This window comes from Rhinolophus sinicus, linkage group LG07 (assembly GCF_036562045.2).
Source record: "Rhinolophus sinicus isolate RSC01 linkage group LG07, ASM3656204v1, whole genome shotgun sequence".
Lineage (NCBI taxonomy): Eukaryota > Metazoa > Chordata > Mammalia > Chiroptera > Rhinolophidae > Rhinolophus > Rhinolophus sinicus.
Genome location: NC_133757.1, coordinates 86,901,489 through 86,913,703, shown reverse-complemented (window position 1 = coordinate 86,913,703; position 12,215 = coordinate 86,901,489). Strand labels below are relative to the sequence as shown.

General features: G+C 35.2%; 1 protein-coding gene across 1 annotated transcript in view; it reads left to right on the top strand.

The window, feature by feature from the left end:
• The first annotated feature begins 404 nt into the window (after positions 1-404).
• Positions 405-12,215, top strand: part of ADAM7 (ADAM metallopeptidase domain 7) — a 48,718-nt gene continuing 36,907 nt past the window's right edge. The window contains exons 1-6 of the mRNA XM_074338719.1: positions 405-537; positions 1,535-1,638; positions 6,112-6,188; positions 8,818-8,896; positions 10,258-10,334; positions 11,349-11,541. Of these exons, the coding sequence (XP_074194820.1) occupies positions 417-537; positions 1,535-1,638; positions 6,112-6,188; positions 8,818-8,896; positions 10,258-10,334; positions 11,349-11,541 (651 nt within the window). The 5' untranslated portion in view covers positions 405-416. The remainder of the gene's footprint in view (positions 538-1,534; positions 1,639-6,111; positions 6,189-8,817; positions 8,897-10,257; positions 10,335-11,348; positions 11,542-12,215) is intronic.

The window sequence follows — 12,215 nt, the reverse complement described above, 5'->3', positions numbered from 1 at the left end:
GGCCCAGGGCTTCATTTAGTTAGAAAATAAAAGCTCTCAATAACTCTATTTTATTTTATCAAATTTTCCTTTGCAGTTTCTACACGTGGCATTCTGCATAGAAGACCTTCTTCAACCGAAGTTTACGTAAACATTCTTCAATCATTTCTGCTAAGGCATGCATGATTTTTTTTTCACTTTTGCATTTTTAATACACTTAGACTCCTATTTACAGTCAGCATGAAGTAGGGACCTCTGCTCAGCCCTCCACCATCTCCACCACCACCTCAGTGGTTACCTTTAATTGGGACATGATGTCCACCCTCTGGGTTTTAGCCTCAAGCACCTCATGAATTGTGTAACATGATCAAGGAACACTTCCTTGTGCTGGATCAAAGGTGCCTGTCCATCTGTTAGGTCCTTCATCTTTGCTGTGGATGCCAGGACGAAGAACATTTCTTTTTCCCTCAATCACATGTGCCCCTTTTCTACCAGAATCATTCAGAATGCTTCCCGGGAGTTTATTTTTCATGATTTTACTCATTTCTCAAATTAAAGGTATGTCTAAGGGTTTTCTTATTATGCTATGAAGTAATGTCTCTTCACTCATGAAGTTTAAATTGTAACCGATAAACACATTGATATCCATTGATGATTTTGCTGAAAACATAGCGTAGGACTTGGATGAGATTATGGCTAATTTTGAGATTCTATGAGTCTCTGAAATGCCATATTACTCTTAAATGCTCTGATTTACAGTGAGAAGGAGGGAGGAGTGGACATTACTGCATATCTGTAATGTGACAGACACTGTGCCAGCTATTAGCCACTTTGTATATTTGCATGTTTAAAATCCTATATTGTTATCTCCACTTTAAAGATAAGGAAATAGAGACTAATATCCACAGATCAGAGAGGTTAGATATGTTACTCATCATAGTACTGCTAATAAACTGGTAAAACTTTTATTCAAATAAGAGGAGATTCCAAACTCCTGTGCTCTTTCTTCTATATCGTTCTTTAGTGAGGAAAGCAGGGCTCCACTCCCAGAGGACTTACCAGGGTGGCAGACAATGTGCAGAAGGTTCTGTGCAGCACTGATTGAAGAATACCTAAAATCCTTTCAACAAGTGAAGGCTTCTATTTAGCTACGAGAATTAAGACTTTGAATGCAACTGTCCATGGGAGATAAAAATCAGTGCTACACATTGAAACAGTACTTTCTAGGGCAGGCTTTGACAGGTGACAGAATCCAGGGACAGACATGAAAAGGATAAGATGACAAAGGTGACAATTGCAGAACAAGTTGAAAAGATGGAAGAAGCTGAAAGACCCTGATTTCTTTGCCTCCTTTCCTATGTTACTTATATTTGCCTAATTTGGAAATATCCGTCTCAATTCCCTTACCTGTAAGGTGGGGATGCTGTTTCATAGTGCTGTTCCACTTAGCTGGTAATTGAGGGCAAGTGAATGCTATATAAAAATAATTCTGTTATCCAATGACTGTGAGCGATTGTTAATACTAGATATGTTTTCTCCCTCTGTTTCCTTTTAGAAAAGATAATACTTGGAGTAGAGGGTCAAGAATTGGTTTATCCTAAAAGGCTTCCTCTGATACAGAAGCGAGATGTTTGGCACACCCATGATTATGACACACAGGTAAAGATTTTGAAATAATAAATAAGACATTGCTTTCACAGGCGTGCAGAGAGCAACCTCTAGTTCCCATCAGAAGCAAACAAGACAGACATCTCAGTTTTTCCGAGGACTCGCAATCGGTTTACAGCCTGTGCTTGGGTGGGTGGGGGTAGACGGTGAGAGGAAAGCAATCCTTGATAGATTAGGAAACAAAAAAGAGGAAAGTTCAGATTTTACGGGGTGCCATTTAAAATTTTCCAGTTTATGTGAGGACTTCCACTGACAGCTTTCCAGGCTAATGTAAGGCAACTTTATTTGTTCTGGGTGGGTTCCCCGTGGACTGTAATCTCTGATCATTTTGTTTTCCTAGTGCTCTGATACGCAGGCTTGTTTACCTTACAGATTCTGCAACAAGGTTGGACAACTTTCACAGGAACAAAAAGGTCTACTTGGCCTGTTGCTTAGAAGGGTGTTTATTCAGGCGTTAACATTTAAAAAGAGTTAAAACTGTGTTTTCGAAAGTAATAAATGTTTATTTCTGTAGAAAATATGTAATACACATCATAGGGAACAAGCTTCAAAATTAGGTTATTTTCCACCCCCACAATTGAAAAGACATTCAGTGACTCTCCTTACATATTTATTATCAGGCACTTGCACTTGGAAACAGGTTTTTAATTTGGCCCTTGGAGAACACTGACTGCCACTTTGTCCCAACCCTCCTTGAGAGGGTAAACCTTTCCCGAGGCAATGACTTTTCCTCCTTCCTCCATTCGAGGAGCCAGCCTTCTAGGTTCTCACATGTTAGGTTTCTCAATCATAAGGGAGGCACATTTCAACTTCCCAACAGTCCCACTGAGGCCACCTTCCCATGGCTTGACATGATGAAAAAGCAACTCTCCATTGGCTGCCATTTGGAAATAGCATCGAACCATTTTTCTCTAATAATCAACTTACAAATAGGTTTTCTCTTGGTCTCCAATTCTTTTCTTAACTTCTCAAACCATCTATTGGTTGAAGTTTGATACTCAGCTAGAGGGCAAAACCAGCTTTCTACCACCACCCACTGTGTAAAAGCTGGTGGGCTCTTCTGGCATCTTTGGTCTTAAGACTTAATCAAGACTGATATTAAAATTCCCATTATAAATATACACGATGACCCTGGACTGGGGCAGGAAATATACCAGATGATTTTGGAGCAACTTTTAGTACCAGAAAGTTAGGAAGTTCTCAAAACAAACAAACAAACAAAAAATCCCAAACCCACATTGATGGGAATATGTTAAAAGAACACAGGCCCAACTGAAAGAGCTCCCAATGGCAAAAGAGGAGACAATTTGAGCAAGGAAATTAATAACACAGTTTGGACCATAGCATAAAGTAGAAATTAATAGCCATAAACCCATGTTGATATAAATGATTGAATTAATAAATAAATGGAGGATAATAGACAAATCTCTCATACAGAAGAATAAAAAAATTGATGTATATACTCCTCTCCCCAAGAGGTGGAGATCACTTCCCACCCTTTAAGCTTGGGCACTGCACAGTGACTTCCTGCCACAGAATAAAATATGGAAGAAGGAAAAGTATAACTTTACAGTGGAGACAGCTTACAAATGCTACATCAGGGCTAACATCATCAGTGATAAGTCATGTTGATAGTACATACTCTTGGTATAGTGTGATGAAATGGCACTTTATTTTGTTGTTTTCTCCCAAATCTCCATGTCTACGCATGAGAAAGACATCATGAAAACCTAAAGTGAGCCTGCAAAATACCTGGCCAGTACTCCTCAAAACTGTCAGTCATCAAAAATAAGGAAAGTCTTTTTTATGGCCAAGTGAAATCTTGCCATTTGCAGGGATTAAGTACTACTACAGATTCGTAATTACATATATATAAATAATCACAGGGATGTAAAGTACAGCATAGAGAATATAATCAATATTGTAATAACTATGTATGGTGTCAGGTGGGTACTAGACTTATGGGGGGACCACTTCATAAGTTATCTAAATGTCTAACCACTATGCTGTACTAATAAATGTCACCACTATGCTGAAACTAATAAAAATAAAATTAGATAAAATAAAATAAATAAGCAAAAATAAGGAAAGTCTGAGAAACTGTCATAGTCTAAAGGAGCCTAAGGAGACATGATAATTAAATATAATATGATACCCTGGGTGGCATCCTGAAACAGTAAAAGGACATTAGACAAAAACTGAAAAAATCTGTAGAAGTGTAGACTTTACGAGTAATTGATAATATCAATCTTGGTTCATTAGTAGTGACAAACACCCCATAGTAAGGTTAAGATGTTAAGTTAGGGAAACCTGAGTGGTGGGGTACATGGGAATTCTCTGTATTATCTTTCCAACTTTTCTCCAAATTTAAAATGATTCTAAAATAAAAATAAATTTAAAAATTAAATATAAATAAATACAATCCTAAAATAACAAGTAAAATTAAAAATTTTATTTAAGACAATATGACAAGATTAAAAGTAATATTATCACATTTGACCATATTAAAAATACTTTCTCACCAGTAGCTAACATAGAATCCATATTCAAACATTCAAATTTCAAAAAAGTTCCATTATACCATCCTGTTACACACACACACACACACACACACACACACACACACAACCTACCTGTGAATGTCACCATATTGTAAAATGGTATTCAACCCTTCTTATTTGATTGAGCACCTGTTTTTTGCCTGACCACTGTAAATACTGTGTCTTTATAATAAAGTTCAGTTTTTACGTTAAACTTGCAATCAGAAAAGCCCTAACGAATGCACACCTCACTTTCAACAAATACAAGACTCTCCTGTCCCTCTCTCAAAGCTGCCCCCTTTCAGAGGATCCTCCCCTCAGTAGTGGCATCGTTAAACAAACCAGAAACCTGAGGTGATTCTTGACTCCTCTCTTGCCTCCCCATCAAACAATCACTAAGCCTTTTAGATTCCAGCACGTAAATATCCTTTGAAATTATCTACTCTTCCTTATTCCTGCTGCCACTCCCCTGCCCAAATCACCTGTCTTCCATCAACAGCTTTTTAAATGCTTTTCCTGCCTACAGTCATGATTTCTGCTGTTCCATCATCCATAATAAAAGTCATCTAAAATACCGTGCTTACTTCCTCATTTTTCTGCCTAAACCTTTTGCTTCTCTTTGCCCTTAGGATAAAGCCTAATCCTCTTAAGTGACTTACTAGGCTGTAGATGGTTTAGCTTCTTTCTACTTTTCCATTTCTCATTTCTACTCAACTTACACTTGACTTTCCAGCAGCATTGCATTTCTCTCTGTTTCTGAAACATGTCAAATTCCTTTCTACCTCAGGACTTTTGTATGTGCTGTTCCCTATCACTGACACTTTTCAATATCCTGACATATTTGCTGTATTTCTCTTATTATTATTATGCTTATAATACTCAATTACATTTGCTTGATTTATTTTTTGCCAGTCTGTGGCTTCCATGTGGGTAGTGACCTCTAACTTGTCCACTATATATTTTTCGTGTTATCACTGTGACTGAAATAATAGCTACTGAATAAATGAATGAGCAATAAACTAAAGAAATGTGTAAGATATATGGCCAATAACTGTAAATCCTTAAATTATAAAGAATTTTTATGAATCATAAAGAAATAAAAACCAGAAAAAAATGGTGAAAATATATTAAATTAGAAATTCACATACAAATAACTAAATAAACAAAAGAAAATATAAATTCCAATTGTCATTAAAGAAAATATCACAATGTTATTTAATTATTTCAAAGACCCTTATTTATGATAATATGTAAGCCAAAGAAACAAGAACCACTATAAATTTCTAAGAAAATCTAAATTTGTACTTTCATTCTTTAGGGTTATCTGGCAGTATTTATCAAAAACTTTACATTTTCCATGTTATTGACAATGAAATTCTAACTATAGTAAATACCCCAAATCAATTTTCTGCTATAGTTGTAGATTACATAAATTCACATTGTGTTTTCAGCCATAAAATACATACTATAAAAGAACATTTATTAGAACAGGAAAATGGTCATGGTCATGATTTGTTTTTGTGTGGAAAGTAGGCTATAAAAGAGTATATACAAAACTGTTAAAATACATAAACAAAAGATTTATTCAGGGGGAGGGTTGGAACTCAAAGGACATGTAGTACCTTGTATATCTCTGGATATGGGAACAATATGTGTTTTTTCATTTCATTTCATTTTATTTTACCACTAGAAAAGGAGTTCATCAAAAAAATAAAAAAATAACATGAAAGCAAAATCCTCCATATATTAGCTCTTTCATAAATTCAGCTTTATCAGTATTTATTATTTTGCCTAAAAGGACTGCTGGGCTGCTGGGTAGATTGTGAAAGACATGTAATTTCGCTCTCCTCCCACTCCACTACCCACCTCCAGCACACACTAAATGAACACATATTTAAGTCACATCATGGATATTGTTTTTCAGGAAACTTATGAAGAAGAATTATTGTATGAAATAAATCTAAGTAGAAAAACCTTAACACTTCACCTCTTAAGATCAAGGTAAGTTCTATTACAATTGAAGATCTTATAGATTTATTAATCTATAGTATCCCAGTTTTTGTAAAAACTGCCAGTGAAGTGAATTCCTCAAGTCATTGTTATCTCTATATAATCTGAATTCTTACTCTTCTAATGTAAGCCCATCTCATTTGAACAGTTTACCAATTATACACACTGTTGTTCTCCAGTTCCTAAATACTCCCTATTTGGGGTACTGTAGTTTCTTAAGCCCCACATACTTACTTTAAGAAGAGAGTTAATATATTACTGCTTTGTGAATCAGTGGAACAAAAGACAATTGAAAAACCATGGCTCTTAAAGTGATTCCTAAGTTATTTAAAACAAATATCAAGCCAAGTCTTGTTGGAGAGTAAGCTAAGAACTGGGAAGAACTTACTTCTTATAACTTACACAAGTTATCTTGTGGACGTTAAATAATTCTAATGCCCTTAAATTTCTCCATTAGCTCTCTTCACAACCGTTGTTGACATTGTTGTTTCATTTCCTTTATTTTCCTTTGGGGCATTTCTATGCATAATAGCTCTGCTTCTCTGCCCCAAACATTAAAATCATGAAGATTTGTCAAATGCTGAGTAAAATGGAAGGACAGCCTATTGAAGAATTGAGACTCTGGTTTATTAGCTAAAAAAAATAAGATAAAATACATAAATAATTAAAACAAGCTGAAACCCCTCTTCAACTCTGAGTCCCCCACTGGACAAATGTACAAAAATATAATAAACCTAATAGCATAACTAGATTGATAATTTATTTAGACTCTGCATATTCTGACATTCTCAGAACTGAAGGAAGCTAACATTTACTGAGGCATTTCCATGTGCCTTTCCTCACACTTTTCTCTTAACACCTACAACATCTATATAAAGCTGATACTGTTTTATTCCCATTTTACTAAGGAAAACTCCTAAGTTTACTGAAATAACAACTTGTCCAGGATCACAATGCAAGTGCTGATGCTGATACACTAACTCAGATCTGGCTCCTCTGAAGTTACCCCACGTTGCCGATGCTTTAAGACAATCTTACTATATTATTTAGTCCTGCTAATCAGCCTAGAGTGGTATATTATAGAATTGTAGACATGTGAAGCAGTTTAATCTGATGTTCGTATCTCTGATGAACATTGCTCCTGTTCCCTCAGCTACACAAAATAAATAAACTTAGTGCCCACCACAGAGACTCCCAAATCTGTGAATATTGTTTATTCAGAAAGTTTCATATGATATGATAACAAACAGAAACTTGATTTTATGAATTTAGGCTTTTTATTTCTCCATCACCACATTTTTTTCCATATTTTCCCCATGAGTTTTATTTGACTTGGTTTTTACCATACTTGTTTTATATGATTTTATATATTTTATATGTAGCTATGTAATACTTGTTTTATAAGCTGATATTGAGAAACGGAGGTCAACCTTCATAGGCCAACCATGCTGAATCAGATTGTTTATTCATCCAGTGGAAACACTGATTGGGTCAACTTAGTTTTTGTGATAAAATAGTCATGAACAGGTGAAAAGTTACATTTGTATATATGAGTGAGGCAAATGAAACATTAATTTATAATATACTATATTATACAACCAAGTACTTTACTGAAAATTTTATACATCCTATTTCAAAATAACTACAAAAATGGTTGATAATATTCTACTTAATTTATTGTATCTCTTTTAGTTTTACCAACAGTTTATTATAAAGAAACGTTTAAACATAGAGCAAAGTTGATTTTATAGTGAACATTCAGATACTGATTAATATATACATATACCCATAATCCCATTAAAATAATATACATATACACATATACCCATTAAAATTTTAGTATGCTTGTTTTATATTTCCTTGTTTATCCATCCATCCATCCATCCATCCATCCATCCAACCATCCTCCATTATTTTTATTTATTTTCAATTATATTGCAGGCATCAATACACTGCTCCCTAAATACTTTCACAATCACCATTAGAGTGTAACATTTGTTTACATTTATTTCTTTTGATGTGAAATGTTTATACAATTAAATGCACTAACCTGAAGTATATATTCATTGAGTTTTGACAAATGCACATATCCGTGTTACCCACGTTCCTATATAAATGAACTATAAAAGTATCTGAAATGGTCTTTATTTTTCCTTCGTTCTTGAAGGCTATTTTTTGCTGGATATAAAATGGGTTGACAGACATTTCAGTTCTTTTGGTAAAAAATGCTGACATTATTCTCCTCTCCTCTGGCTTTTATAGTCTCTAATGAGATTTTTTTGCATTAATTTTGAATCTTAAGTAAGGCTGAAGACTGTTTCTCAGACAGTATTTTCTCTAGGTTCTTCTCAAGATGCTGCCTCACTAAAACTGTCAGAATCATTTTCTGTTTCTTCTACAGTCTTTATCAAACTGTGAAATCTAGATAGAAAGGATTTTTGTGTGAAATCTAGGTAGAAAGGATTTTTGTGTCAGGGGATTGATTTTGCTTATCTATTTTTAACATAAGAGGACCTCACTGAGATTTGAAAGCAGGCTGGAGGCTTCTCTATCACATAATTGGTTTTATCGATTGACTTTTTAGAAGATAATCTCACTACCTTTCTGTCCTCTTTTTCAGGGAGTTTTTAGGCTCAAATTACAGTGAAACGTTCTACTCCGTAAAAGGAGAGGAGATCACCAGACATCCTCAGATCACGGTATCTTATGGAAACTTCCTACGTCCCCTCTCTGAAATTATTATTTCCTTGTGTGATTTTTTTTAAACCCATTCTAACTTTACAAGCAGCATCAGAAAATGTTACATCAGAAATGAATCCCACATTGACTACTGTCATGGAATGATGCTAAGATAGAAAATATGACTGTCTGATCTCTAAAGGAGGGTGCCCATTGCCTAACAAGCAAATCAATGACTGCTAATGTATTTTTCTTCATTAAGCTGACTTCAATGTACCCCAAATGGTGCTAAGTCTGGAGGAAGGCTAAAAGCAGGACACCAAAGATGTATAGGGTACCCTGATGGGATTGTATCAAGTTAAATGGATAAAACCCACAGACATGAAACAATAGTAAAACCTGCACCTAACTGACCTTTAAATGAGTCACATCCCCTTACCCAGCTCTTCTGATACACCAATACTGAGGTCTTGCCTTCATTCTCCAACTGAATCGGTGTTCATTTATCATTAATATTATTCCAGTGGTACAGGTTCTATTTTAATAACCTTATTCCTCTTTCCAAAACATGCCCTCTGCAGCCTTCTAATCAATGATGACATTATTCTCTCTCACCAAAGGTATCCAATTTAAAACCTATTTCATCTATTTATGGCAGCTGTCAACTATGAAATGCAAGTCATCATGCAATTTTTAAAAAATAGGACAGGAAGGAAACTGGTTAATATTCCTTCATTCAGGGAGTGGTTATTGGTCTATGAGGGTCTAAAGTCCCTGGAAAACCACGGAAGGTATCACATATAGGTGGGAATTGAATAGAAGGAAATGATAGAAAGAGTAATTACCTGATAGAATCATCATAAGAAGAGCACCAAGAAGGGAATGATAAAGATAACAACTTAATTGAGGCAGAGAAGCAGGAGAGAAAAGCATGAGGGGACATAGTTGGAGATTAAACCTAATTTTAGCAATTATCAAGAAGTTTGGCTTGATTTAATAGGCACTCAACTGGGGAAAAATTATTATAATGCAGGAGGGGTAGTTTGGTAGAAATTTTAGGATGGATTAAAGTAGTAATATTTTTAAGGAAAACAGTCATATTTCTGAGGCTGGTGTCATCAACTAATAAACTACCAAATCTGAGAGAGAGAAATCCATACATTATTTTACAGAAAGTAATCATACGATTAAAATAAAATAATTCTGAAGTAGTTTCAAAATTTTCCAAATGATAGGATGCAATTAATGAACACATGAATGAATATAAGTGTAATTTGTGAGAATGAAATACTGATATATTGTGAACACAAACTATGTAGATATTTTATTTATATAACATTAATATGTGTACTTATATCAATAGCCTCTTCATCTATTTTAGGATCACTGTTTTTACCAAGGATCCATCATACATGAATTTGATTCTGCTGCCAGTATCAGCACATGTAATGGTTTGAGGTAATGCACGGTATCTTCCTATTTTCTTTATGAGCTTTCCTATGGATTTTCAAAGAAATCCATTTCTCATCTTTCTTCTTAACAATCCTGGTAAATAAAAAAAAAATAATGGGAGAAAGCTACTGTATATTTTCAGCATGAGTATCCTCTCCAGCCCACTGTTCATATCCACTTTTGACAAGTAGATGTCTAATGCCCAGTGCTAAGCAAGACAAGTTTTCAGTATATGATCAAGGGATTTAGACTTGGGAAACTACTGGAAATCATTTAGCCTGTCCTATCCGCTCATGTAGCTCAAGATACTGAAATCAGAGACTTGCTTGTGAACATTCAATTTGCGAATGGTTGTCCAAACCAGGCCTCCTGGTTTCCAGTCCCGTGAATTTCCACCACACGACAACACTTCACAGTGTTTCCAGTCTCTAAAAAGTAAAACACCAAAAGTAAAGCCTGTATAAGTTCTCTATAGATCTTGGGCTCAAGTACAAAGGAGGAAGATGTGGGGATGCAACGGGTAGAAGAATAAGAAATTTCTGTCTTTGTTGATGAACTTGACTTGAGTGTTTCCCAGTGTTTTCAAGTATGAAAACCCCTTCAATGACAAAATTACCATATAGTAGTATTTGTACTTTCATATATTTACTCTACAATTAATGCATGCGAGGGACACAAAAATTCAAAACATTTTTGCAAGAACTCTGAGACTTGCCCAAAGTCCACAACCCCAGGTAGGAATCACTACTCTTAGCTATACTTCAAAATAGAGATTGGGCAGTCAAACTTCTGAAAAGCCAGACGAGCTGACTCTTACAAAAATTTATTAATTCAATTAAAGACCACCTGTCATCTCATTTCTTTATCACTCAGATCACTTGTCTACATGCTCATGAGGCCTTGACCTTGTAGTTTCCCTTTCTTAAAAGGCAAAGTCAGTAAAAATGGACTACAGTAGTATTATGTAGTAATGTAGGAGTAAAAAGTCTTAAATATGCATTGTGTTCTCAATTTCCACAGGGGGTTTTTCAGGGTACGTGACCAAAGGTACCTCATTGAACCAGTGAAATACTCAGATGAGGGAGAACATTTGGTATTCAAATATAACCCGAAGGTGGAGTATGCTGCCAATTATTCTTGTACAGAGCTCAATTTTACCAGGACAACTGTTCCAAACAATAACACTAAACCCATGGACGACTCCAAAAGGGAAGTGAGTGCTTTATTCTAAAATCATCTTTTCCTCAGCTAAAATGCCTCTTCTTTCCTTTATGACCTCAAGAGACAGCTTATAAGCCCAACAAATAAAGTGGACATACTACATTTTCCCCACTCTTCATTGTTTGAAATATGAAATGTCAAATGTTGTATTTATCTATATAGAAAGTGTTACAGTTCCTACAGTAAATTTCAGTGTGTCCCATTGATTTCAAAGAAAGGGGACATCTACAACTGTACATATAGCATTAGGGCTATCAGTGGCAGGGAAGAATGAAATTTACTATGTCTTGAAACATATCTTAGATATTGTCTCTCTTTGTCTTCTCTTCTATATCAGGGGAGTTGTTGATGAAAAGCCAGGTTCTCCCCCTTTCATCAGGTCAGATGTTCTAACTGTTAAGGACAATTAAGAGTAATAACAAGTTCAGTTTTGGGTGGGATGATTGCACAATGAGAGTCCTCTATATTTTGGGCTTTTTTCTACAACTAACTCATATCCCTTTAAATAGCCCCTAGATGTTAGCCTTTAAACTCCATGAGTGTTCGTTCATCTTCTTCACATAGCCATGGTCCAGACAGTGTCTGAAATATACTAGATGCCTAATGGACGTTTTCCAGTTGTATCACTCTATTACTAAATGATTAGTTAGTCCACATAAGAATGAC